Source organism: Nothoprocta perdicaria, unplaced genomic scaffold (assembly GCF_003342845.1).
Source record: "Nothoprocta perdicaria isolate Ctin4 unplaced genomic scaffold, notPer1 scaffold_123, whole genome shotgun sequence".
In the NCBI taxonomy this organism is placed as follows: Eukaryota; Metazoa; Chordata; class Aves; order Tinamiformes; family Tinamidae; genus Nothoprocta; species Nothoprocta perdicaria.
The window spans coordinates 2,189,169-2,214,715 of record NW_020454350.1 but is presented as its reverse complement, the minus strand read 5'-3'; the positions used below and the strand labels follow the sequence as shown (position 1 = coordinate 2,214,715).

The window sequence follows — 25,547 nt, the reverse complement described above, 5'->3', positions numbered from 1 at the left end:
GGATTTAAACCCTCCCTGCACGCATCCCGCTGCTCCCTCTGCCCGCTCTTCTCCCGGCTGACCCTGGCGCATCCCACTGCTGCCTCTGCCCGCTCCTCTCCACGGGGCGACCCAGGTGCCATCAAGTGCTCCACAAAGCCGCCCAAACGCTGCAGACAAAACCCAGCCTCCTCATGACACACTGAATTCCCAAAGGTAGGAGCCAGGAATTAAATCACTGCTTTTAGTAGAAGCACCTTGTTACCCATACAGCAAGAGTTTATATTTTCATGTGACGTTAATAAAAAAATAGCCCTAAAAACCAAGCAAAACACCCTCAGAACCACTAGCCTGTTAGCAAGATATGAATAGTTGGGACATTCACTCCTCAATACAATCCCTTCTGTTCTTGTTCTAAAGATTTTATTCAAGAATGCTGTAGTCAGATCTTGAGATAAAAGAAGAAGCATTTTTTTTTTTTAGTTTCCAAATTTGTTAGATTCAAAGTTGACAAAAAATCATGCACCAATCCATAAATCACTAATCTCTTGTGCTTCCTGTGAGACTTTACTATGATTTTTTTTTTKGTTAGACAAATGTTGCCTCCTAGGAAAGGGTATTGAGATGGGGACTAACCTGCATGTGCCAGTCAATTAAAATAACATTAATAGCARAGAAGAGAGAAAGCTGCTTCTATGYTATTTAATACATTTGTCTGCTTAAAAAAAAAAATCTAAAAATGTGTTTCTTAAAAAGAAAACTTTTAAAGAGCTTATTCCTATAAAATAACAGAGGAAAAAAAGAGCATCTCACARACCACATCTAAAATAGCTTATTTAATAAATGATAATTCAGAAATGCAAATAGATCTGTTTTGCAATCATCTCTTAGATATTTAAGGAAAAAGTTAATTTAACCTGAATTACTTGCAAAAACAGAGCTAATAAAGGTGCTTATGATCAACAGAAGTACAGATGCAGCTGGAAAAAAAGCACTAAACCTTCTGTCACACAATCCTTTTGATTTCTTGATTAAGAATGTGTAGTTTATGTACATTTTTATTCATACTCTAATAAGCAAACAGAAGCTAAGTATTTAAAAACACAGCAAAACTATTCTTTGGTGGTACTTGAAACTGAATATGAATTAAGACTGAAAACTTAACTCAGTGTGTGCCAACGTGCAAAATGAACAACCTTCCCAAAAAAAAAAAAAAAAAAGAGCTCCGGTACCATAAAACATTGAAGGCAAATCTTCAAAGCAATCATTTATCTGAAACACTGGCTAGTGAAATAAGCACATTTCAAAATACTATAGACTTAGCACAACTCACCAGTACTATAGTATCTTTTAAGCTCTGTGCGCCTGATGTCTTTCAGTTGATTATATTTTTTCTTTTTCTTTTCTTTGTCCGAAGCAGTTTCCTTCTCCCCAGCAAATCTACAGTTGTCTTCAGAAGAACTGATCTGCTCCAGAATGGCTTTACTTTCATCATCTTTCTCAGAAGAAGTTTTGGAAACAGGAGAACCAGGGGAACTGGCAGAGATGGTCTCGGCGTTTTGCTTCGTTTGCCTTTTCTTTTTCAAACTAAGCATGAAGAAGAAAAAACCCTCATTAGAACATAGCTATCCTGTACAAACAGATTAACTCGCTTGCTAAATTTACTTAAAAGAATAATAATTCTATATCAAAATTCATTACAAGGTGATAAACACACAAACACACAATATTTTTGACAGGAACTCAGTAATTAATATTATCCCAGGGCATACTCTTCAATTATCATGTCATTCCAAGGGTATCTTCTCAAAAAAAGTAAAAAATAGAGTAAAATAAAAAAGGAAGGAAGTTTTGTGGTCATTTTCCCTGTTCTTCCTTCCTTTGTTTGAAGAGAGGAAACTCCAGAAGTTATTTTCTTTATTTTAAACCAAACAGCTAGATGTAGAAACAAGCGACTGAATAATGTTTTGAAGATGAAGCTTAGGATAAAGTAGGGAAAAAAGAAGTCTTGACGTGTTCTAATGCAACAGCTAACAAACTACATTGAGAGTCAACCACTTCTGCTACATAAACCCCTTGTTTTCATATAAACTTGCTACTTATTTCCATTTTGTCCAAGGTTATCTACCAGTGGCCGCCCGTTTTACTCTCCATCTGCTCTTGCACACCCCTCATTGCCAGGACCCCAAGTGCCACCCAGCAGCTCATAAGGCAACAGGGCTGCAAACCGCCCAGAAGCCTCTCAGCTGTTACAGCTCTGCTGCCAGACACATTAATTTGCAAATCTTCAAACCTATCACTATAGCAACGGGAGCATTTTCTTGTTAAAGAAGCCTTAAAACACAGCACAGGCGTGAACGATGCCTCAGGAATGCTGAGGGGAGAATGCAGGGAGGAAGGGGCCAAGCTCTTCTCAGTGGTGGCCAGTGACAGGACAAGGGGCAATGGGTGTAAGTAGTAACACAGACAGTTCCATCTTYAGGTGAGGAGGAACTTCTTCACTGTGAGGGTGAYAGAGCCCTGGAACAGGCTGCCCAGAGAGGYTGTGGAGTCTCCTTMTCTGGGGGTCTTCCAAACCCACCTGGATGCCGCCYTGTGCCMCRTGCTCTGGGTGTCCCTGCTGGAGCAGGGGGTTGGACTAGAGGATCTCCAGAGGTCCCTTCCAACCTCAACCATTCTGTGATTTTGTGAATCCTACCCCTAAGTTTCGCATTAAACCACCATCCTGAGAATTGGCTTTTTGTAAGCACAAACTCACTTCAGCAGGTGACAGCGAGAGTCCTTAGAGCACCTTAATGATCCTTCTCTCTATACCTGAACTTTCCAGTTACATGGTACCTAAGGTGTATTAGCAATGCTATAGCAATAGTTTGTTGATGTTAACAACTTTGGTCTGCGAACAGTTGTATAATGCAGACAGTCAAGGATTCACTGCAGTTGTGAAAAGTTACCTGACCTCATACAATTACATTAAGTGAGTGAGTGAAAACCTAATGTACATGCAAGAGTTTCAGAGATGCTTCCTACTGTCTCTTACATTTGTACTCAAGAAATATTTTTTTAGGCTACAAAGTAAAAAACAAATACAGAGACAAACAAAAAAAACCCAAATTTCATACAGAGAAAAACAAATACAAAGATTACTTTGAGATTTACAGTAAGATATGTCAGGTTACGTACCAGATTAACATCCGAAACCAAAACACTGGAATCAGTTCTCAACTTTACAATATCCAGCTCGAGATCTCCAAGAAGGGTTATTTAGGCAGACCACAAGTCACCAGTGTTTTCCAGTGAAATACTTCAAAAGATCACTTCACAAAAGCTGTGGCTATCATGTGCTCATATACATGCATTTCTAAAATGTTTTCCAAAATACAGTGACGTGAGGTTGGGCCCTCTCTCTGCTGTGGCTCCCCAGTCACTCAAACCCACCGATTTCTAAGACAAGTGGCAGTCCATGCATTACACAGCCAAGAGAKTCAGGACGTGTGGAACTTCACAGATCAGGCCCTGACTACACATGAAAACAACCTACAAGGATTTATGAGRGATACAAGTGAACACAGCTCTAAAGCAAATGGAACTGTTCTGTCTAGATTAATGAAAACATGGGGATACAAGGGAAATTGCAGACTAATAAGCCACAGCGCTGATCAAAGGCTGCTCCAACAACTGCAAGGCACTGCGGGTGCATCGCAAACACGTCTCTGTCTGCAGGTGGTAGAAACCTGTGCAAAGCAGCTCTCTGCACGCGGCTTCACGTCTTACACCGCGGCTGAACAACACGGTCCCCGACYCACGAAGGAGCCACATCCCGGCAGCCGGCGGGGCTCACAGCCTGTGGAGACCGCTGCCTCCGCAGGCCTGAGCCGCCAAGCACCAGCCTGCGGCCCCTCTTCCACCCACATTACTCGCATCTCACCTTTTCTCTTTTTTTTTTTCCCCCCATTCCCAATCGGCTTGTTTTGATCACAAGCGCCATTAAGAAAGTTTTCCATTAGATAAATACAGAATCTCAAAACAAGCACACATATAAACCTTAAAAAAAACCAACCAAACCAAATCCCCGCCACGAGCTCGGCACAGGCCAGCAGCCCTGAGGACTCGCAGCATTTCGCAGCTGCTGCTGCGGTCAGGCACGGGCCACAGGCGAGAGGCAGGCGGGAGCCACCGGGTATGYGGGGGCTCCCCAATTTCTGCTCCGCTGGCACGGGCGCCAGTCAGACGTTTGCACAGAGCCAAACTTGCCCTTTCTGCTCGCCGCTCCATCTCCTCCAACGCTGAGAGGTGATGTCTGCACTAGAAAAACAACGCTGGGCAGCGGTCGGGTAGCTGCGAGGCTCCGCACAGAACTGGGAGCAGCTCTGCCCAGGGCCATCACCTCCACTTCCAAGACACTGCTTTTAAAGGTCCCTTAAGCCTGGATGAAACTAACAAACAAACAAACAAAATAATAATAATAATAATAATAATAATAATAATAATAATAATAATAATAATAATAATAATAAATCTTTAGTCACTCTTGAAAAACCTTGGCTATAGCACACTGAGGAACCAAAACAAGCTTTCAGCATCGCTTAACACCATGAAGACGGCACCTGCTTTATTGCGCTTCCTGACCTTGCTTACGACACGCACCCGCAAACTCAAACCAGACACAACGTCCCCTGCAAACACAGGGCAACCCCTCATTTCTGTGCACGGCGATATGAGGCGCGGGGGCAGAGGGCTATGGAGGCAGAGGCCCCACTGCTGCCCCTCGGGCCCATGTACCCCCCGCGCGCGGCGCCCTCCGCTCCCTCCTCTGCTCACCTGGCGCACRGCGAGACCTCAGACCCACCGTGGTCCGAAAGAGGAGGCGGCCAGAGATCCCCCTGCTTTTGTCCCAGACCTCTGGTATTTCCCACCCTTCGCAGCACGAGCTGCCCTGAACCATCTATTTAACGAAGCCACTTGTAAAAACAGTTCCTTTTTCAACGTCTTTGGAAGATTTCTATTGCTTTTGCTCAGTTTTATAGAYGATCGCTCTGAATAAAACTAAAATTCATTGTTGTTCTAATGATCAGGAGAGCAAAAGGATAAACCACCACTCCCCACCACAAACCACAGTGCCAGGTTTTGCAGTTAGAACAGCCGTTCAAGCCAAGCAATACATTTGCTCTTGAGCGAATGGCCAAGCAGTTATGGTGGAAGAGGTGTTTGCTCTGCGGGATCTCGGCTCATGGGCGATGTGTCTCACCAGGAATGTGCTCCAGAAGGGGAGAGAAACAGGGAGGGCAGGAGAAATAAGGAGCTTATCCGCAAAAACACTCTATTTCCTGAACAAGGAAAGAGTCTTACAGATCTGGAACTCCATTTAAACACCAGATAAGCTCTCTCAAGCTATTTGGTTCTGACAGGAAAAGCATTTTTTTCCTACATTTATTTATTAGTCTCTTTTTATTGCTCCTCAAAGTGCTCCTCTGAGCCACAACTGACACCCTATTTCCTAAGTCTGCCCTAATACATAGTTTTCCCATATAGTCTTCAGCCTATTACTGTGAACAATGGACAACCTGAGAGCTTTACTACTAAAYCCCACAAGCCACAGAAACTATTTCTTCCTCAGCGCTGGGAGCTGCCTACAGGCATTCTGCTCGGATCCACCCTAGAGAAGAAACAGAGAAACAGAATCACTGGGCAGTGCCCAGAGCTTTCTCACATTATTTAACAAAGACTACTGATCAAAAATGGGCAGAATTCCAGAAGAGGCAGATAAAATATTATGTCAACAAGGTGTTATAAAAATAATCTGCAGATGACTTTTAAAGTCCGGACGCTGACTTACAGGAAAAGAGCTATGAAATACTTCAAGAAATTACCTAGTCCATCTCCCAGGCCCAACTCTAACCAGCTACCTACAAAAGGCAAATCAATGTGCACTTTTAGATGACTAAGACAGCTGGAATTTCTCACAACTCTTTAGAGAGATGCAGAGTTCGCGTAAACACAAAATTCATCACACAAAGGAGGTTCTCCACCCAACTTCCTCTAGAAGATTAAAGACAATTGGGGAATTGATACATTTGAGGAAAATAAAGAAATGGGAATCCGACAATTTTTTTTTTCAATTAATTATTTTTATTCCAATAAATTATATTTAGTTTTGACTAACATTCGAATGCATAGCAAACAACTGAACAAGAATTCATTTGGCAGATGCTCAATAATTAATCAGCTGTGAAGAACACCAAGTCCACATCTTCAGACAAAGCTCATTTTTTATGATATATTAGATTAAAAATATCAGCGTTGTCTGTACTCTGTGTATTTAAAAACAAAAGCAGCTGCCAAAGTGGCCCTCCAACAAATATATAAAAAGAAGGGGGAAGGGAGGAGAAATCTTCATTTTATCTTCAAGTTGACACAGTTTTCCCTTGGGGATTTTTTTTTACAATGTGCATCCTCTAAAATTTGCCTTGACATCTGGCATACAATCAGCGTAACGTCCTGGAGAGCACAAATACCTCATGTTGCACAAAAGCAGTGTTTTTAAATCTATTTTGTATGCAGGTGTGCACCCAACATTAACTACAATCATAAAATATCAATGATAGTGAGTTTAAATCACTTTAAACATCTTCATCTGCTTTGTCCCCATCAAAGAGTCCTGTTAATTTACCTTACATACAGAGTCACATACAATCCGATCAGAATCAATTGTTTTTCAGAGTCAACTTTATCTTAGTTTTTCACCTCCCTGCCCAGTGTAATACATCATAATTGCATCAGGTCTCTGTGCCCTATGCTCCCTTTTCCACCCATCCAGAACAGCTAAATAAATCAGTATCAGGTTCAAAAGCCAGATATGGAAACATTCATGAATAAGGAAGTAAATAGTCAGTATGAGGAAGGCCCTGGTGTGATGGTGGCCGCTACTCTAACATGGCCTGCACAGAGCAGTGATGCCCGCTTTGCGCGGCCCTGCCTGCGCTCATCTGATCTGAGCGAGTGAGTGATCTCAGGCGACATAAATCCCTCCTGATGGGAGAGTCCAAGGCCACTGGAGCGCTTCCTGAGCATCCCGCCTGGCTGCCGCCTCCCTGGGAGCAGCTGCTTTCCCCTCCAAGCAGACTGCGGACACGGAGAGCCCCTCGTGGACGCACCGTGTCCACGGAGCCCGGCAGCGGCCACCCCRCAGGCCCGGCCCGCACCCTGCACCCTGCTTTGGAAACAAGCCAGCCACGAGGCTCTGTGCTTGCTGTCAAAACAGACTACTGGGGCAAAAACAAGGGATGGCATGTGTTTTTATGCTGGATTTAAATAATTGACTATAGGAGGAAAAAGAACAGCTGCTGCAGAGTTACATTTTAAGGACAACAAGCCTGTTTTTGACATACTGAAGCGTCCAAACTGCGGTCGCACTCACTCAAAACAACGACACGCAGCAACTACAGAAGCTTCTGCTATCAGCAGCACAGGGAGAAGCCGGGAACGTCACCGTTTCCTCACGGTGCTAGTTTGCAACCAAGAGCAGCTCCCGGCTTCCCACGAGGTCATCAGCAGAGCCCAGGGAGGCTGGCGAGCACCAAAGGACAAGGCGCCTCCTGACACTCGCACACGTCCGTTCTGCTACTGTGGCCTTACAGTAACGGGTCCCTCTGCCCCTCTTTCACCCTCTGCAGCATGGAGGGAAGGATTTGCAGCAAAGCTGCTACGGAATTTTAAAGACACTGTGCCTCCCARTGGAAAAGTTCTTGGATATAATCAAAGTGTCTTATTTTCTTTTCCAGTTTTTAGATAAATCCCAGAGAATTTTAAATATCCCACTGAAGCTGTCTATGTCTATCATGGGGACAAAAATGTACAGGAATTCTGAAGAGTTTTGAGCTACCAAAAAGCCAAAGGATGCTTATTTTCCTAAATTTAGGAATATGATGTACCCATACATCTTAATAACTTTTTCAAAATAGAAAARTATCCCCTTGTTTTCTGTTTACTTACGAAAACAGGTTATGATGTATTAAACACTGCATTACCATGGCAGCAGTTTAACAAAATCCCTTCCAGTGAAAACATATTATCTTTTGATCTATATGTCTATTTAATTCATATTATATATATATGTGTGTATATAGACACACACACAAGTATTTAAGATAGACAGACAGATTAAAAAAAATTATTATTGCAGGTTCTTAAAGAATAGCCTTAGCCAGAAGGTAAAAAGAAGAAATCCCTCCTTCAAAAACTATGCCTTTAACTTTGCCCTCGAATGACTTATCAGACTTGTTCAATTAAATCCACAAAAATCTGTCTTTCCACAAATACAAACTTGACTCTTGCCACCATCCCATCCTGCTCCTCATTTCCTTCGGTAATGATGTCAAATACTTCTCCTGTGCTGGTGTTCAYTAATCATTTCCAACTGCTCCTACACATGCAACACATTCTCCCAAAGCTGGCTCAGCAAGACACCTTCCCATCCCTCAGGGAAGGGTCGGCACGGAGGGACACCCTGACTCTTCTCTCCAGCTGGTGCTTTCAGAGCTCCAGCAGCTCCCACACACTCAATTGCCAATCTACTGCACTACCGCTTAAATTGACACCATTTTGTTGCAGTTAGAAATAACCATAATCATGGAACTGCTCTTATGTGGGTAAGCAGAGTATTACAACAGCACAGGATTTTCTGTCACCAGCACAACTTCCGCACAGAAAAGTGATCCATTAAAAAAAATAAAATTTTTTGATGAAATCGATAAGCACATGGTAATTGGGCTGCCTGAAATGCATTTCAAAATTCCCCCCCAAATTTGATAAGACCCTCCATCCTTCAATTAAACACTCAGTCTCACGAAAGTCAGCTTAATTTGAAGGGAAGGTGCTTTCAGTATTAATAATTGATTTAAATAGGGAAATAAAAGGGTAAGAATGAAGAATTTTCTAAAAGACCTGTGGCCATGTGTGCTGTTCAYCACAGTCACCTGCTCTCTCCAGTCGCCTTGGTACCAAAGTTTTCTGATGCTATAAATCTGGCCTCGGCTTTAATTAACTTGCCAGAAAACAGCTGGAGAGAAATTTTATTGCCGAGAGACTAAAATAGCAATAAATATTTACAATGAAGCAATAAAACAGCAGATGAAACTCAATAGTCAATAAAGGTAAAGTCTATGAGAAAAAGAGCTCAAATGAGACATATATCACACAATGGTAAAGTATCTAGAACCCACTTCTGGGAGACAAAAGGAGTTTTAGGAAACAATATTTTAGTATCTGTTATAACAGGAGTATCAAGGACACTAAATTAAGTTGTTTTAAACCCTGCTGCCTGATAAAGTAGAAAASAGCTAAAAATAAATCGCTTAGGCATGTTGTGTATGCCAAAAATGTAAACAGGTACAAAAAGCAGCCKCAAAAATCCATCGTGGCTGTGTCTGTAAAGGGCTAAGACCCACTAATGGTCAGAGACGGAATATAGTAAGCAATGGAAACCCCTAAGGATTAAGGATGAGTAAAGGAAAAAGGAGACTCAGCTGAAATTTCATAGCTCTAAAAACATTTTAAGCCAGTCTGGTCCAAAAAGAAGGAGCCTCTCTGCCCACTGCTGTTCCTGCCCCAACTTGTCCTTATTCTCACACAGGAGTATCTGTTGCAGCTCACAGGGATCAGATACGGGGAAGTATTTCAGTTATTTCAATTAAACGTTAGACTCCCTAGTCTAACCATGCTAACACTGTGTCAGTCAAAGCACCAGAAGAGGGGAGGGTGCTCCTGCAGGCACAAGTGCTAGTTTAAAGGCACCTTGTCCAGACTGAAAAGCTTGTCAGATTACAGCCTTGCTTACACTTGAGTTACATTAGGCCAAGACCAGCAAAAGCAGGAAACCAGAAAGCCAAAGCAGGTATGGGCTGCACCATGTCCAACAGACCTCTGGGCAGCAATATTCAAGAATATTGAGGGCAGCTTCTTCACGGCTTTCATCATAAAGAGGATTGCAAGGTTCAGTAAGTTGACTCTGTTTGATAAACCAAGTCATCTGTTGACWTCACTGATCAGCAAGGTGAGGGGGAGCAGAAAGTAACCATGGCCAAGGAGATCCTGACAGAAATCAAAAGCTGCAATTTTAAATGAGGACTTAAAGGGGTGTCTTGAGGAGGAGAGGCTGGGATTTACAGCACTGGCCTTTGCATTAAATTTAGCTTTTACTTAACAAACTACTTTTCAAAATTGATACTTAAATTACAAGACTATCTATTGACAAGTCCATTGCACTATCCTGCATGGTATGAAAATGAAGGCTTAAAATTATGTAAAAAAAAAAAAAAAAAAAAAAAAAAGACAGTTTAGAAGAGTTTCATAACGAAAAAACATACACCTTTTCATATTGAGTGTTCCAGGATGAAGAAAAGCACTAGGCAGGACTACAAAGTGATCATTTTAAATGCTGAATTTCAGGATGCTTCCAGAATTATTCAAAAGCCACTTTTGCAGAGGTAAAATGTATTTCTTAAAGACTCCATTTGTCACATCTGGAACGAATCCATTGTGCATTTCTGTTCTATATTTGCGTGATCATCTCCAAACAACCTGAAACCCATTTGACAGACTGAGCAGTTTAATTAGCTTCCCATTAACCCGCACTCACTTCACACAGCGCAGGTGCCCTGAGGGTCCTCTGTTGCACAGATTAAAGTTCAAAGAGACACTCAGCAAAATGCTGATAATGGATAGGAGAAATAGGAATTTTCACAGTGGCTTCCGTGTTTGAAATAGGAGTGTTATTGTTTCACACAACACATATTTCATAAGTGCAAATGAAAACTCCCCTCGGAGGGAGTGTCTGCATGAATGCTTCTATACAGAATACAGCAACAGCTTTTAGGTCAAAAGAGCATTAACCATAAGTACAGAGATGACAAGGCAGAGTAGGTGTTGTCTACACAGGCAGATTTATGATATATCAGTGCAAATTGCCACATGAATGTCTTACCCTGCAAGGAGTATTCAGCACAACATTGGTGTTGCTCAATAAACAGTTATTCAGTACAAGGGTAGTAGGTCATTACATTTAAAATTTGTCCTTTTTACAAGGGTAAGTGTATTAAGCACTAGGTCTTACAATTTCTCTTTGGTTTTGATAATGCAGCATTCAAGTACTTGTGCTTCACTTTTAGCTGAAAAGCAGTTTGGATTTTTGTTTTCCCTCATGTACCTTTCAATTGAAACTTCAAATCACCATYCCAGCCTCTCGTGTGGGAAGGGGACAGGGCAGTTCCCAGCGAGGAGAGGCCGGGATGGCTGCCCTGCCCACGGCCTGCGAGGACAGCAGCCTTGCACCTAACATGGCCGCCCCACAGCAGCGCCCGCCCGCCATGTTGGCACCCACCGCCAYGGGAGCCGTTGGAGCCGACCGGCGGCGTCCTGCTCAGCTCCACAGCTGGATCCATTCTCCATCCGCATAAAACTGCCCAGAYGCAGCGGCCTGCGGCAACGGAGCCRCACTCGRTAGCTTTAAGGCAGCCGGTGRAATTGTCGAAAAATGGGCATTTGGCAGCGTCTGCTGTAGGAAACTCTTCTGCAGTTACTAAAAGCCCTTCCTGGCCCCAGGCAAGCAGAGCTGCTATATGCATCACCCATTGGTTGTGGTTTAGGTGGAAAAAGAAGTTTCTCACTTAAAAAAATAAAACTAAAAAGCAGGGATATGGGTCACAAATCCACTCAAGGATTTTTTTTATTATTAAGGACTGTCTGATTGAAATGTGTGAACATGTGATTAACAACTCAAAGCCAAGTATTTATAGAAGTGTTATTAAAAGCAAAAATCCAGCAGCTGACAGAAATACTGAAATGCACTGTTGTGCCAAAAATATTTTAAAAAAAATTAATCTGCCTACTGGGTGAACGAAGAAAGGGGAAGGGGGGCAACAGCCTCCTTAGAAAAATCATGGTAAAACGCAGTAGTTATTATCAGCAGACTAAGTGCTGTGCAAGACACATACTCTGTGCCAGGGAGGCTGCTGCCTGACAGGAAAACACTCAGTGCATTAAGGCACCCCGAGAGCTACTGTCTGATTTATGACTCATCTACATTACAAAGGTTTTGCAGCATAAGGACAATTCTGTCCCTCCCCCAAACTCCTGACCAGCTCTGCTGCTCTCCTTGAGATTTTCCTCCCACACCGGGCAGCAGGGAAAGAATCTCACGGACCTTGCTGGAGGAGCAACACAGCATGAAGATACATGCCCAAACTTCAGATGATCCTGAGAAATATATCCTGCTCCAAACTGCTCCAAACACACAGAATCTGTGTGTGGGGGGGGGAAATTACAGTGACCCAACAGAGATATATATATGTATATAGWTAAATATGTTCCTATCAATCTGATTATGGGCGGGTGAAGAATTCCCTTGTGAATCAGGCCTGGGAGCTGGATTAATGCCAAGGTCACAGGAAGACCCCAGCCCAGCACCACAGCCAGCCATCAGCAACAGCAGCACAGGCTCCTACACTGCGACCAACCCTCCCAAGCCTCAGGGAAGGATGAAAAGCCAAATTTCCTGGGGCAAGGAAGGCAGCAGTGGGGACAGGCCAACAGCATCCATGTCGCAGGAGCCACAATATTTCTTACCCGCAGTGGTTACACCTTAGTTGTCCCCGACACTGAGCATGGAAACTACTCCTGCCCACTGGCACATCCCTGCGGGCATCATCCATCAGAAACCTGTTATCTTTCCCTGCAAGCATACGGTGCCCTTAATGGAAACAGTCGCACTGACAACCCAGCAATTGCTTAAATCTGTGCTACCAAAAAGTCATCTTTGAAGCCCCAAAGCTTGATGACCTTTAAGCCACAGTGTCTTTAAAGCACTCCAGGAGCAGAAAGGAGAAATCCCACCACCTGGAGCAGGAATCTCTGGGACTCCTCCTGGGCCCTGCAGAGCCGGTGGCAGGCACTGCGGGCAGGGAAGGACAGCAAGGAGCAGTACGTTACTGCTATGTTAATAGCAACTCTTATCAAAGCTGCACAGACTTCTACATCAAAAGGTATATCACTACTTATGTCCAAAAAGAGAGAGAGAAAAAAGGAAGCTGAGCTTCTTTTTTAAAACAGTTTCTTTCTTTCTAAAAGCTGATAAGAGGCACTCGAAAGGTCCCTTTGGGAAAAGCAAATACAGTGTCATTGAACGCTTGCTGCCTAGCAAACCAGCCAGTACATAATTTGCAACATAACTAGCAAAAAAAAAAAAAAAATCCCCACACTGCTGGTGTTATACAGATTAAGATTTTACAATTAAATAAGCAGAATCTCTTTTTCTCTATACGTTCTGTCATACAGTCTTACAATAAATTAAAGCTTTGGGAAGCATTTCCTTTTTTTTTTTTGAAAAGTGAAATATATATTTATATATTTCTACAGTACCAATGAGGCCACTCAGTCTCCCTTCACACGCAGTGAAAAAGCAGCAAACAGATGAGGAGCCATACAGCATTTACAGTCTTCTGCAAGGGGTTTCCCCCTACACCCCCACCAGTACAGGAGAATTACTAAAAAAACAGCAGAAAGGCTCAGGTACTTTTGCTACTTCTGTTACCCCCAATATTTTTTTTCCATGGCCATAAAGCGCTCTACAAATTCTAAAGACAAAATCATCACAGAGAACCAAAACTGCAGAAAGCACTTTGCTGCTTCAGCTTCCCAGAGAAAAGGGTCATACTGGCTATAACCAACGGCTCAGGGGCCAAGCAGAGGACAGTTCTTTCACTGTCTCTTATCCTGCAGGATGACTAGCATAAAATCCTCAAATTCAGAAAACTGCAATGTGAAGCAAGGATATGGATAAGCAGCTTTTCAGTGAGGCTTTCCTCTGTAAATTGTCATGTTCTACAACACTTCTCAAAAAAAAAAAAAAACAGGTTTGCTTTAACCGAACTCTCACTTTTCAGGTTTACAAAGGCAGTAAAAAGAAAACTTTAGGACTACACAAACAAACGCTCTCAAGCATGGCTCTCAAGGCAGGTTCTCACAGACTTCACAGTGGTCTGTTCACTAATTTCTTTGCTGCTGTCTGTGCAATTCTTGACGTTCTCTAGTACCTCAAAACTAGAGCTGTTACACACAGATCTGAAATACTAATGTAGGAAGGCAGCAAGTCTCCTAAAAACACTGAACCCCCTAAGTAACCAGAAGTCAAAACACAGCAATATGTGACATGGAAAATATTTTATAACTTTTCCTCCACMTCCAACATAGAATATCACTATCCCTCTTGACCCACACCTGCAGCCCTAAATTACAAAGCAAACAATATGCCCTACACCCTATAAATGTGAGGTGGTGATATTTTCAGCCATTTCTTAGAAAATGAAGTGCCTCAGGCAAATATGCTATTGGTYAAAACAATGGGACTAAAATGTAACACTGTTTTTAGCTTCAATAACAGGATTCTGAGGTAATGTTTATATGTCTGGAAGCAGGGCTAAGAAATTTCCCTTATACAGATGAGCTGAAACAAAGTGTTATTTCCTAGAGTAATTTATAAATTTTAAGCATCTCCAGGATCTTGGCTTGAATATTCCTCACGCCCAAGATAACTCTCCACAATGGCTTGTTTTAAAAACAATGCTTGGAAAGTTTTCCTTCTAAAAGCAAAAATAAGTGATGGATGATAACTGAAACTTGAATAGGTATCAACACTGTCTCAGTACAGTAAGAGAAGGATTTCTGGAGAAGAAACTTGCGGAGCATCCGACATCTGAAGACCGCTGCGTCAATAAAGTGAGTCCAGCCAACATGAAAAGTTCTCTAACAAAAATTGCTAACAAAAAAAAAAATTCCATGATGAAGTTTCATGAATGGGACATGTTCTCAAGAAGGTATGTTTCTGCATTTATTTCATAACTGGGGTTCCCTCCTTCTTAGGTGCCACCAATATCATCCCTTCCCCACCTTTCCTTCTCCACACCTACTACATTTTTCTCTTTTCTCCATTTTTCTATATCTTAACAGCCTGAGGAATGAAAAGTGTAAAGTACAGAAATACTGAACATAATAATAAAAAAACTGAAGAAAAAGAGGGAAAAAAAAAGTCCTTTGGGAGACTTAAAAACCTAGTGATCGGTAGCACGCAAAAAAAACCCCGAAATGATCTACACAGTGATTATACTGGATCAGACCATGCAGCTCAGCACTCTGTCTCTGGTAGCCAAAAGTCAAGTACCAAGGGAAGACTATACGAATATGAAAAATATACGGGATTCTCCTCCAGCTAGTCTTTCCAGACTCCAGATGTTTATAGCTCAGTAACTCTGTATTAAGCATTCCTCATATAAATAACTGTAAATGTTTAAAGGAAAGCTAGSGTTATTCTAGAAACAACTAATGTCTTTTTAACACTCTGTTTAATTAGTTGTACAGTTTATTTCTTTTAGGTAATAAAAAAAGTAAATAACAGAAAACAGAAATGTCTAGTGGTAACTGTACCAAACAGTGATCTGTATCTTCATAAGTCTTTGGTTTAATATACAAATCTTAACCTGCATGAAGGTAAGCTTAAGTATCAAAGCCACAAATTTAAATTACATTAAAACATGTTGTAAAATGATTTATTTTCCTCAAATATTCACATTGTAATGGCAGAATGAGACGAATATTAGGTTTGACAACTGGCTTCAGGTTTCAACTAGGTAAAGTGGGAGCTAATGGGAGTCCTGCATACTCAAATGGACTTTGGAGCGTATTCCAGACCCTTATATCATCTGCAAACTAAAATACGCAGACAATTAAGACAATTAAGAACATCAAAAAATGGAGAAGTTAAATATTGTCCTTAATTATCAACACATTAATGTAGGAATCTCAAGTCTATTTGTCAAGTCTAATCTTTCTTTTTCCTCAAATAAAGCATTTACTTATTTGTTGTTCTCTGGTAAGACAGTGGCTGAGAGCTACTTGACATTGTGACAATAGATCATATGAAGCCCAGGAAACACTGACCAACTCACAATGAGGAAAGTTAAGAGATACCAAGAACTTCAAAAAGCCTGTTTGTCATCYTCTCAGAAACCTACCCATCAAATGCTTCCCTTGGGATTTCTCATCTCTTAGAACATCTTGTCCAAATATATCCAGTACTGCAGAGCTATCTATGCAAAATAATTCCAGTTTTAGTCTGGTACACTGAATTTACAGCCTATCARTTTATGTCCAAGGCAATTCTTTCCATAAGACACATTACTCATTTGGGTAATTTCTTCTAAAATTTATTTGATTTTTCAGTAGGTATTTATTTTAAACTTGTTTTTAAAACAGTTTCTGACTTGACAGGAGCTGGGTTTCCACAGCAACAATCAGTATTACTGGAATACATAACTAGAAGGGACACCAAGTTTGGAAGGGGACGTTGTTTTGTCAAGCCTTTTTACTAATGAAAATGTTCTTCAGCACTGTTATTGTGGCAGTTACTTTGTTAATTAATCACTTTCATGCTCTTCTTCTCTACGCCAAAAATCAGTATTATTTTCAGTAATTTCTAAGTTTCAGTAATTTTTATTTACCAGAAGTTATATTTTGCATAATGCCATCTCAAGTTACACACGCCAGCAGGCTGGAATTCCCCCCGAACTCACACAATATTATCACTGAGTTTGTGCTGCAATGGAGAACCTGCATCACAGACAGGGGAAAGGCAGAGAGGTTCTCCATCCTGCAAGAACGTGAGGAAGATAAAGAAAGCACAGATAAGGGAAAAGAACACGCTGTATCAAGGTATAGGGGAGCACAGCCACAATAAAAGGCACCAAATGTCACAGCCAAGCAACAGTAAGTGGGGTATCTAATACACACAGATGTGCCACTGTACATCTTCAGCACACTGTACCATTTATTTTCTGACTTGCTGGGTACCAGGACAGACTTCAGAGCAAGAGGAGACAGAGTTCTTTGCAACAGCTGCAGTAATATTGGTCCATTTTGAAGCTACTGACACAGAAGTAAACAGAAGAGCCTGGAAACAAGGTTTGAAGAATTAGGGAAAAAAAAAAAAACAAAAAAAAAAACAAACTACACAGAATAATTTTCAAATAGGAGCAGCAATTACAGATAAGGGCTTCTTGCATAAGAGACACTTATGCTTGCATGTTAACTCTTATATTCTTACTTCTTGCCTGTTGAAACTCCCACGAGCTGTAACATCTTATCTGCACAAGGAATTTAAACTGGTCTTAAAAAAAAAAAAGTTTTGCAGACATATCTATTTGAAAAGTTTCAAGCTAAATCAGCTGCCAGCCCATTCAGGCAAAAATAAACCCTTACCACAACACACACAAGGTAGAGGAGCATTTGGTTAGAAAAAGAAAAGGATGGAAAAGGTTTTATTTCAGATTCACTTCCCAGGAAGAGAGGTGGAGACCTGAGAAGAGTCCTGTTCTTCTACGGGAGAAAAGTGAGGCACGAAGAGCTCAAGTGGAGAGACAGGATGGCAGGGAAATTTCTTCTATAGGGGAAGCCTAGACAGAACACAAGGGTAAGAGCTTGAAACACCCTACTGGAGTTGGGGGAAGGGGATGCAGACAGCCATTCCATGATGATTTGGCTCCCTCCCCAGCAATGCCGGAGCTGCTCTGCCAGTAGGTCATTGCTGCAGGGGCAACCTCTCCATTTGGGCACCCCCACGGTGCGCCTTTCGATTGCCTGCACCACGATCCACCAGGCAGCATGTGTCCAACCTACCCAGGGCCTTCTAGAAGGGCATTAGCGTGAGGATCCAGCGCTGCCTTCTAAGGGGACGTCAGCTGGATGCCAGAGGGTTTGGATGCCAGCAGGACAGGCAGGGGCTGCTTGTCCTGCTACCAGCGCCCACGCGCTCCCTGGCTCTCCTGACAGCACACTCAGCTTTCTGGTAGCAGCAGCTTAAGAGAAAGAGCTGAAAAGAATATCGCAGGTTCAAAGTAAAACTCCAGCAGGTGCACTCATTGCCCAGTTTTCTGGGKTTTTTTTTCTCCTTGTTAATACTAGAATAATATTTCTCCTTATGTGAAGTTTTCTATTAAAACTCACATGTTTTCATTAATACAGCCCACAAGTTAACTGCAGAACACTTTACTTCAGCAGCACTGAATATACAATTTTGTCCTTTCCAATCTAATCTAAGCGGGATCCCAGTTCTCAGCAGAGCAGAGCCCCTTCCCCCTCTTCTCCAGACAAGGAGCATGGTTTAGTCTATCAAGGAAAGGAAGCTTTTTTCCATTCTCTCTTCTGGCAAGCAGTAGTCTTCTACCAGAAGCAAAAATACCTGATTTTTCTCCTTAATTTGATCAGAAGTAGAAGTAACACATCAACATCAGTGGGAGAAAAACTTYGTCCTATAAATTTAGATTTTGTAAATATTACTATTATCCTAAGCTCAGAAAACATGAAAGTTAAAACAGGTAAGGGAAAAAGCAGTAATGAAAGGAGTAATAATGGAAGTAGAATCAACTAAAGTTGCTCCTGGCTTAAAAAAAGAGAGAGACTAGGTTGACAGGACTAAAATATTTGAAGAACTACACAAAATAAAGTTAGCGAGGGCCAAAATTATCAAACCCAAATGTTCAAACTTCTAAAATATTTAACTGTGCCAAAATCAGGCAGCTAAGTTTGAAACTTTTGCYCACATCTAGCAGAAAGCTAATTTTTAAAAAGCTTAAAGACCCCTTAGGGGCTCTGTTAGAAGTGCCTTTGCATTGCTACTATTTTCAGTTACTTGCATGATATTTGTAGGGTGTCAGCGTGCTTATCTGCAAGCTGTTTGGACACCTGTCTGCTAGAGGAAGCTGGCTGGCGTTTGGATACTAGGCTAAAAACCAGGAAACTGTAAATTTGGCTCCACTTCTGTCCTAGAGCGCACAAACAGACAACAGAAGGGAATGTGAGCTGGCCAAGGTGTCTGCAGACCTACCTCAGGGTCTATTACAACAGCACTCGCAGGTCTCTAGCAGCATTCTTGCAGAAACCATCAACAGCTCTGCTTAGAGCAGGGGCTGCATTTCAAATTTACAGCCTAAAGGTAAAGGAGACAAGACACAAGCCAGGAGGGAAGGAGCGTTGGTCGCTCAGAGGTGCAGAGCAGGTAAGTGCTGGGGTCAGGGCTCCCGCCCAGCGCCCTGCGCCTGCACAGGACACGTGCCCCTGGGAATGTCACAGGAGCACAGGAGCCAAAGATAAGGCGAAGTCTGTGAAAACAAGTTAAACAAAATGTCAAGAGCCACTTTGCTGAAAGCCTTCTGAGATGCTTCCAGTTTGCTTAGCAGACTGCTTTGCCGAAGGATTGCTGCTCAGCAGCTCTTCCTTACAAGGAAATTACTTGTTCCTTAGCACAATCTCTCCAGGTGTACCCTACTTGATACCTCCTCTGCTACAAGTGCTTTTGTTTTTACTCTTTCTCAAATATAAAACCCTATTTCTTTCCATCAACAGTAACATTTCTTCAAATAAAAAACAAGCCACCTGCCATTAACCGATGTCCTTCACCACAAAACTTTCAAGTCTTTACCCATCATGACATCCTGAACTGAACTGGAGAAGTACTCCAGCTTTTCCCCTCACTACTTTTCTTAGGTAGGCACTTACCTCTCTAGAGGTCTGTAACGCACATACACTAGTGTTGTAGTGAAGCTTTATATATTGTTTAGTACAGAGTGAGAGGGCATGTGGTTCCTTCTCAATGCTGCAGGCTCTATTTTTGAATTTCATGTTAAAAACAGCCAAAGAAGCTTTTCTAGACTAAGCTTCCCCTTCTGCCCTTGTGCAGACAGTCAGTGAGCTTTGGTTCCACTTGCACATCAGAGCTCAAAGATGACTACAAAAATGCTGATTTAACAAAGACAAATTATTATGAAAACACCATGAACTGCTAATTCCAAATGATTGAAATGATTGACAGAAAGACAAACAAGCAAAAATTACTGGCTTTATCTATAAAGATGATAAAAATCTAGACAACTTAGCCCATTATCACTTTTTTTTCTAAACTCGCTTATCTCTCTTGTGAGATACTACTCTACTCAGTCTGTGTTTTACTTTGAAATCAGATAAACTTTTTGTTTAGATATGTTTGTATGATATGTATATTTATAAACTGGATGCCAGGAGCTCAAATTCAGTGCAATTCTCTACGCAGGAAGAGTTTGTATCATTTGTAACACTTATAATTCAAACTGTTACTCCAAGAGAGTAAATCACCACTCTCACCCTAGGAACAAGAACAAAGCGAGCTCTCCCTGGGTTCATAATRCATAGGCGAGTTATTTTTATACATGCTTTAAAAATTATAAAGCCTCATGAGAAAAAAGAGTGATGAGTTTCATATTTTAATCAGTGTTGTAATAAAACCTTGATCTTACCGAGCAAAATAGCCCTGCCTTCGGTCCTTCTTCTCTTCCTTGGTCTCCATTCCGTATGGTTATGTGCGCAAGGTGGACGGCCAAGCGTTACACTCTTCTTCCCTTCAACACCTCATATCCAGGCAGAGCCCCCTGCATATAACATTTTAAAAACAGGAAGTTCATAAATCAACATGTCAACAACACCTACACACACTTGCAGGGTGCTGGAAATGCAATTGACCCGGTGAGAAAGCAAAGTAAAACTTGAACCGGCGAACGCTCGGCAGGCGCTAGCAGCGCAGCACGCAGTACGGCAGGGGACAATAAACACCCGCGAGCCAGTTTCCCCGGCAGAGCAAGAGGCATCCACCACAGGGCATGATCCAAAAAGCCCTAGCAAGTTTAAAAGCCCTGGGAGGATTCAAATCTTTTGCAAATGTTGAACAGTTTATACCAGAAAACCTCTTCCTGATTCCACCTCCGTTACAGATGGGAAGATAAAAAGCAGGCTCAGAAACAGTCGGCACAAACACTGAAACTAGGAAAATACATAATGCTCACTTCCTAACAGTTTTGCTAAAGAGTGAGAAATCACAAATTTTGAAATACTGAGTAACCTACATTCCACGCACAGGTTTGATTTTTGTGAACCACTAAATAAAGAAGCAGAAACAYGATGGACCAACCTCCTGCTTACCCAGAGAAAAAGCAGAGTTGAGAGCAGTTTCTAGTAAGCTTAAAAACTACCCATAAGGASACCTGAGTAACACTGGACATGTAATGCAAAAGCATTTTTAGAACACACAAAAATATTGGTACTTACTTATGAAATCAAATGACAGTGACTTTGTAGCATGCAGTAAAGGAGAAGGCAGGAGTTTCAGAAGCGCACGGCAATTACTGCAATTAGCACTAAGCCACCCCCCAATTACTCCAAATAACCCACCAAGATCATTTTATCCTCTTCCAACCTCTGATATACGTTCAAGCCATCTCAATGGCCTATGCCCATGCACAAAGCAAGGCAACTTCTTGAGCGCTCTTCTTCAGTACTCCGGATTCAAGTTTAAAGCAGAAGTTACTGTGGACTGTTTTAGTGTATAAGAAAGAAAGGGAAGCCATGCAAATTACACGTACAAAAATAGAAAAGTTACTTTTATAAGTAAATGAATGTTGCAGCCTCTCCTGTGGGACTCTGCAGGACAAATCTCCTGAGAGCAGGACAAGAAGAGCATCAAAACGAATCCCTCCGCACGGGCGCTTGGTCTCCCTTCAGGCTCACCCTCTTGGCCCCTCAGAGGATGAACAACCTTCATCCTGCTCGTCCTTCTGCTCCAGCTACAACGGAGCTTCCACAGGTTCCGCTACTGCCTCTACAGCCACCAGCAGAGGATCAATGGAGGGAGCTAGAAGTTGCCCCTGGGGACCTCACCCTGCAGCTGCTCCTTCCACCATCCCCCTTCCCGCCTGGGAGCTGCTGTAGGATACTCCCTAGCCAGSGGAGTATCGGCTCCGCCCTGGCACTTTGCTGGCGATGAAGGCAGCACTGCTGAGCACGGAGCCGGGAGGAGGAGCAGTTGGAAGAGGCTGGCACCAGGCAGGAGCTGCAGATGCACCAAACCACTGTGCCAACGGATAATCCGCAAAGCCTGCAGTTTATCTTCAAAACAAAACCTGCCTGGATGAGACCCTGTATTCCAGGTGTCCCTGCTGGAGCGGGGGCTTGCACTAGATGATCTCTAGGGGTCCCTTCCAACCTCAACCATCCCGTGACTCYGTGATAGGACATGAAGCTTTAGCTGTGAAAGGGCAGGTGTAAAGGCCACAGCTCCCAGCCCACCAAAACCCTCCCGAGACACACACACACGGAGGAGCTGCCCAGCCCAGGAAGAACCAGGAGAGAAAGCAAAACTGATMGCCACTCAAAAATTTTCATGTATCTTAACATCAGGTCCATTCTACTGGCTTCTAAAGCTTATTTAGCTCGCTTTCTTAGAAGAAAGTTAAGAGCTGTTCTAGGAAGGTAGATTTAAGACTGAAAAATGCACTCTGAAAATGCTTTCCCTCAGTAGTACTAGGGAAATCGAAATGATTAGGAGAGCAGACTTCATACCTACAGGTTATATTTTCACTGTTTGGCATTTGTCATGTATTAGTTTTAATAATAAAATCCTGGAAGTTAGGAGGATAGTAACCTTCAGTAACCACTGTGAAAAACTGGTATTTTGAAAGGTTAATTTCAGCTTCTAGGTCTTTAAGTAATAAGAGCAATGTTTACTTTAAAGATTATTGGTGACATTTTAAAGTTATGCCAAAATAAAACACACCCATCCTGCTTTAGACACAAACAAATATGAAATTCCAGATATTGTGAAGGATGTATGATTAGAATGAATATTGTAAAATCTAGGTTTCATTGTTCATCCTTTCTGATGATGTTTGAATCATGCCAGCTGTAGTACATATTTAGGGAATATTTATATGTTGGGAGGCAGATAGGATACTCTTTTCACAATCACAGTCCAAGCTCAAATGATGACAGAGCTGATTTTCTTAAAAAAAAAAAATCAGATTTGGACAATCCCCCTCTAAAGTGAAGCTGTAACGCACAATGAAGACTTTGTATTACAGGTCTAGAGCAACACAGGATTCCTTTATTGGGTAATTTCAAGAAGAAAGACCTTCCTGACAGGCATACAATTCTGGACTTGTTAAAATCTGTTGCTCTCAAAGTTGAGCCAGTGTTAGGGAACATCTCACCTAACTGCACACCCAAGAACAAAACGTATGAACACACACCACGTGCTTTTCACTGTTAGCCTTACTGCTTTGGGCTTTTTAACTTACATTGGCATCTGGGGGTGGGTAGCAAGCAGTATTTACTCCTTTACATTGCCACGTTGCCAGGGAGCTGCTGAGGATGATGCTGGGAGCTGGGCAAAGCAAGGTCACACATGCACCCACAACAATAAATAAATAAAAAACTTAAAAAGTTCAAAAGACCATGAGAATGACCGAGCTCCTGAGCGGAGAACCACACGGCTCTGACGGCAGCCCCTCTCCRTGCAGGAACTCCCCTCCTCTGGAGCAGGAACTGCTCCGTGCAGTTTGAGAGGACCAGGTCCGAAGCTTTGCTTGTCGTGCCCTGCGGGCTCTGCCACGGTTGCACTTTTCCAGTTGGGAGCATCACTCYCAAACCATGTGCACGTTCAGCAGCACTAGCAATGTGGAAGCCGGGGGAGCATCCGAGTAATTTTACAACATTCACTGGACGTGAGAGCTGGTCTCCAACCACCTGTACCCAAAGCACACARGTCCTGGAAAGGCCCCCAGAGGGAAACAAGTGCCTTAGACTGTGTGATTCTCTCCCTCTCTCCACACACAGAGTTAAGACCCTGCAGTCCCAGTGTCTCTCAGCCTTCCATCAAGTAGGAGAACATGGTAATTCTCCGCTTCACAAACAGAGAACTGCAGAATGGGAAGCATCTCCACACAGTCACATGAGAACAGAAGGGCAATGCACATCAACAGCCTTGGTCTAGCTTTAATTCAATCAGCACAGATAACGAGCTGCAATAAGGATGAGGGAAAGAAGCTAATCTGGTAGGGAGCCAGTTGTTATTTTCTGTGTAATGCTTCAGCTGACACAAGCTATGCAAACCATGCAGAGTCTCCCGTGTTCGGCTGTGCAGGTGCTTGTGCAGAAACCAACGCTCGGATGCCCAAAGAGCCCAAAAAGCCTCAATGGGGGCCCAATGGGCAGCCTCAATTCCCGCCCGCCTCCGGACACGAGCGGCTGGCTCGGCGCTCTGCAGGGAGCTGCAGGCAGGCCGGGCGCGGGCGGGCGGCGCGACGCCCGGGCTCTGCGCCTGCTCGCGGCTCCAGCGCCTCGCAGCGGCACCCACGCAGCCGCGCTCGAGCGGGCTCAGCCCTGCCTGGGGCTGCCCGCAGCCGACACGCACGTGCTCATGCGGCGACGCTTTCCCTCACCGCCCGGCTCCTGCTGCTGCTGCTGCTGCTGCTGCTGCACAAACACCCAAGCGCTGCCACCGGCCTTGTCCGCGCGGGGAGCAGCGCTAGTGCTGCTGCTCGTTCCTGCTGCACCCGCGGGCTCGGACACGGGTGCTGGGCACGCGCGGGGACACTGCGCAGGAGAAGCACTTGGGTTCCCCACCAGGTCACGCTCTGAAAGAGAGTTTATTAGCACCTTRTGGGGAGGTGATCAACTTGGCAGCTTTTGGCTAATTTATGCCTCACTGAGTGGTTTATCAGATTGAGTGTTTTTCACTCTGCGAGTATTCTTCATTTGGTGCAGCAGTCAAAGCTTTGATTATATASTGACCCCACAAATACCAGCTAAATGCACGGGTATTCCCAAGATGTGAATAAGCTCTGTGTTCACAAGGCAGTTCAGGCCRCCACATATAACCTTTGCTTAGCTGAATAACCCTCTTCTACGAGGACAGCTCCGCTGATCTTCCAGGTATCGTATCATAGCAGGTACTTCACATTGCACGTGCAAAACACTGTGTTCTCAGAAGACAATCCTCAATCAGAAGGCAAAAATTAAAAGACTGGAAGTGAATCTGAAGACAGAGGGACTCCAATTCTTGTTCTCATTAAACATAAGCCACTATTGCAACCTGTGAGAAGGACAGATTCGCTGTGGCAGGCCTATGCTGTGGGCCCCCAGTAAGATGATGAGAAATCCAGGACTGCAAAGGTAGCAACTGTCCCAGGGCTCTGCTGCAGCCAAAGGTCCCTCTTAGCAGCCTCTAGGAGCCCATCTGGTCATAAGACTTTGTCTTCATGCTACTGTACAGCCCCAAAAGGAGAATTCAACAGGGACAGAAGCCAATATCGCTCTTCTGGAGAGGACAGCAGAGCACACATGMAGGGAATGGGTCTAAGTACACTGCAGAAGTCAAATATGTGGGAACATATTGAGTCTTTGAAACCTTTATCTCCTATTGGTTTTAATTCTCCTCAAACGATCTGGCTCTGGGGGCAGACACAGCCTGAACGGAGACATTTGGGCGCTCATCATTGAGTTGATGTCTTCACTAGCCACGCAACTGCAATGCTGTCAGCCCAGCCACGTTCAGCGGGTGACTGGCACAGAAATGCAACTCCCAGAGACACCTCAGCACCTCCTGCAGCTGGGCCATCCGTCTACTGCTTTGATAGAAACTCAGCAACTTGGCTGGGCTAGATTTC

The 25,547-nt window shown here is 43.2% G+C and overlaps 1 protein-coding gene across 3 annotated transcripts in view; it reads right to left on the bottom strand.

The window, feature by feature from the left end:
- The window catches only part of NCOA7 (nuclear receptor coactivator 7), a 79,861-nt gene that overhangs the window by 37,826 nt on the left and 16,488 nt on the right, over positions 1-25,547 (bottom strand). For all 3 annotated transcript variants that reach the window (XM_026054574.1, XM_026054577.1, XM_026054576.1), the window contains exons 2-3: positions 20,349-20,480; positions 1,313-1,566 (exon numbers count right to left, since the gene is read on the bottom strand). In XM_026054574.1, coding sequence (XP_025910359.1) covers positions 1,313-1,566; positions 20,349-20,398 — 304 coding nt within the window. In that variant the 5' untranslated portion in view covers positions 20,399-20,480. The remainder of the gene's footprint in view (positions 1-1,312; positions 1,567-20,348; positions 20,481-25,547) is intronic.